The following is a 2891-nucleotide window of genomic DNA, read 5'->3' as shown; positions in this document are numbered from 1 at the left end:
GCGCACTCGCAGGGTAAAAATCTTCACTGCCTCCAAGTTCCATCTTGGTTCCCTCCAATGTCGATAATTAAATATATCCATGCACCGAAATTTTAGAAAAAGAGCGTACTCGTTAGCTCTGATAGCCCCCGAGTGGTAGGTGCTCGTCGAGGGCAGGACTCGGAAAGGGACGTATGTTCGGAATTGAACGCTTATGGCGACATAGATGGAGCAGATAGCAGTACAGATGCCTTGTTTCCTATTATTCTCAAGCATATTAACGGCCTTTCATCTCCTCCATGTTTACAGTGTTAATTTCTCGCTTCTATACTAGTTTCGCTCACAATAGGACCAGCGTCTTCTGTGCCTACGGCTTCAAAGGGCCATTTGTAATCTTCCACAAAGCACCATCTAGTTATAAAATGGTGCAGATCTAGAAAGATATCTGGAAAAAGTCACAATAATCATTTTTTATAGAAGAATGGCCAGGCCCCCTATAAAATGTGCAAGCCGCAGCCCATCCTAAATACAACTCGCCCCTCGCCTCATCACATTAACTATGTCAGTACAGTCAGATCAACCCCTTGTTCGAGCCTACTTACTACTGTAAGCGTTACTCCTATTGTCTCTGGCGGCCCTATATTCACACCTTCGTCTCCCAGTGCCACGAGTGATTACATCGACGAAGCTGCCGTGTGCAAGTAACATATCCTTTGTTTCCCGGTACATCACTCACACAGTATCTGCCCTTTAGGCCTCGTCATCTACGAGTTTCTGATAACCATCAATGATGAGATTGAGATTGTGTGGAGGAGACCCATTACTGTACGTGCCATGCTCCTTGGCTCAGTACGATGGTGTATGCTCCTCGTAGCTGCCATAGAACTTGCGCCGTCAGTTCCGAAAGTAAGCCTCAAGTGTTTTTGGTTATGTGTAATCTACGACAATTTTTATCATAGGGGTGAGTGCTAGTGTTCCCTGAAAAACTACCCTCGGGGTTTCTTCCCGGTTAGTAACATCGGGAAGATACTCACAGTTAGTTACTGCTCGTTAGTTCCATGTCAGTAACATTTCTGCTTTAATTAAGCACCCAAATTTCAACGACACAAGAAATGCACAAATATCCAGCAATAATCTATATTTTCCAATCCAAATCCTTTAGCAGACGCAGCGCAGATGTGTTAGTATGTTGCAGAACTTTAGCAATGAGACGAAGCGGTGCCGCGGGAGTAGTGGTGGTTGACAATATGTCATGAAGAGCAATGATCGGCTTCTTGAGGTCAGCAACTCGATGTGCAAGAAACTCGCCCACGTCTCCTTCACCTTCACCCTCGGTGCTGGTATCTTCCTCCTCTTCAGAAAAGAGTTCACTCTCGCTTCCACTCTCGCTCTCCGACTCCGAAGCGCTGGTGCGGCCTTGTCTCTATCGGTGATGACCGGGTCATTGAGTGGAGCGAGCAGCTTTACGTGAGATTCCGCGCTGTAAAGTATAGGGCTGGTGGGTTTGCAGAGCTGGATGCTCAGATGTCTCGGGGCACATTGGACAACATAACACGCACCATAAGCAAGTGCTCTGCGAAGGCGCAGTTGCGGCGCAGCTCTGGGTTGTAGGGTCTCAAAGAATTGACAGCAAGCCTGTCGTGCTCAGCAATCATGCTAGAGAAGCGAATCCGCTGCCCACTGTCCTGCCGCGCCGCTCGTGCGGGAGTACCGAGCGACCGGCAGTCTGGCACACATGCACCAGGAACGTGGCGAGATTAAGTTCGCCCCAAGTTACACATTGCTTAAATCTACGCCTCGATGTCGTCGCTTTTAAAGTGGTGAGTTAGTTAGATGTGTACGGCTTCAAGCCCATGTAATCATGCATGTTCATGGTGACCAGGCGTGAGCCGTACACCGTCACGTATGAACGGAGGGGTTCACACACCCCTGGAGTTGACAATAAAGTCAGCCGACGAGCTACGGATGATGGACAGAATAATCGTACGGATCGCTATTGATAATCGCCCCGCAGATGACGATGACAGTGGTATATACCAGCGCTCTAAGTGGGACGTCGCTGCCGGTGTAGCATCAGACGGTGTCCTTAAAAAAACTCAGAAGTCAGACCGCATCTGAAAATCGCTGGGCACAAAGATGTCCCAATCATAGCCTCTCAACGCAGTTGACAGCATGATTTACTTGACATTAGCACACAACACCGACCAACCATCATCTCACCGGCGACCGAACGACTCCACTGCCGTGGCATGATCTGGCTTCAGCATGCCTTACGCAACGAGCGCCTTCGTTTATTCCACGCCTATGACTATCCGGCCAGGACCACGCAGATACAGCTGTTCGAAGAGAGATGTGAACAGCGTCTCTTAATCGAGATTGCATCAAGTCTGACCTTGGTGCCAGAGTGCGCACACTTCCGCGATGTTTGCGTGGTCGTGCCAGATACAGCTGCACGACGGTCATAGTAAAATGAGGAGATGGAGTATTGTTTGATATGCACACTTGAAAGGGGTTAGAGGGGGACAGAGAACAGGATATCAATATCCGGACAGCCCTTCCCAGGATGTTGAGGAGGCCGAGACGTCTGAGGACCTTCCCAAGTGGTCGTCGGCTTGAACAGCTTTGTGTATCCGCCCAGGCAGCGTGGAGACACTCACGAAGCGACCGAGAATGGTCGTTTGACCAATGGAACGGATGGCGATCCGCTATCAGAAAGCGTCTCACGGCTTCCCTCGAGAGGTAAAATGGCAGGCCGCGCGAGAGCACGATAGATATTTCCAGAGAAGTTGAGCGGTACACTATCAAAAAGGCACCAGGGAGTGAATTCGCGGAACGAGAAGAAAACGTGGATCTTACACAGCAGGATAGCTACCAGTCTGATGCGTCATACCGTCGGCATCGAGGTAGCGAAC

General features: G+C 49.5%; 1 protein-coding gene across 1 annotated transcript; it reads left to right on the top strand.

Moving 5' to 3' along the window:
* The first annotated feature begins 1085 nt into the window (after positions 1-1085).
* On the top strand, positions 1086-1466 carry PHACADRAFT_266381 (uncharacterized protein). The gene has a single exon (XM_007402978.1). It carries the CDS (start codon positions 1271-1273, stop codon positions 1448-1450), a length of 180 nt encoding a protein of 59 aa, XP_007403040.1. The 5' UTR covers positions 1086-1270; the 3' UTR covers positions 1451-1466.
* Positions 1467-2891: the final 1425 nt, after the last annotated feature.

Source organism: Phanerochaete carnosa (genome assembly GCF_000300595.1).
Source record: "Phanerochaete carnosa HHB-10118-sp unplaced genomic scaffold PHACAscaffold_619, whole genome shotgun sequence".
NCBI classification, from domain to species: Eukaryota; Fungi; Basidiomycota; class Agaricomycetes; order Polyporales; family Phanerochaetaceae; genus Phanerochaete; species Phanerochaete carnosa.
This window is presented reverse-complemented; position numbering and strand designations above follow the sequence as displayed.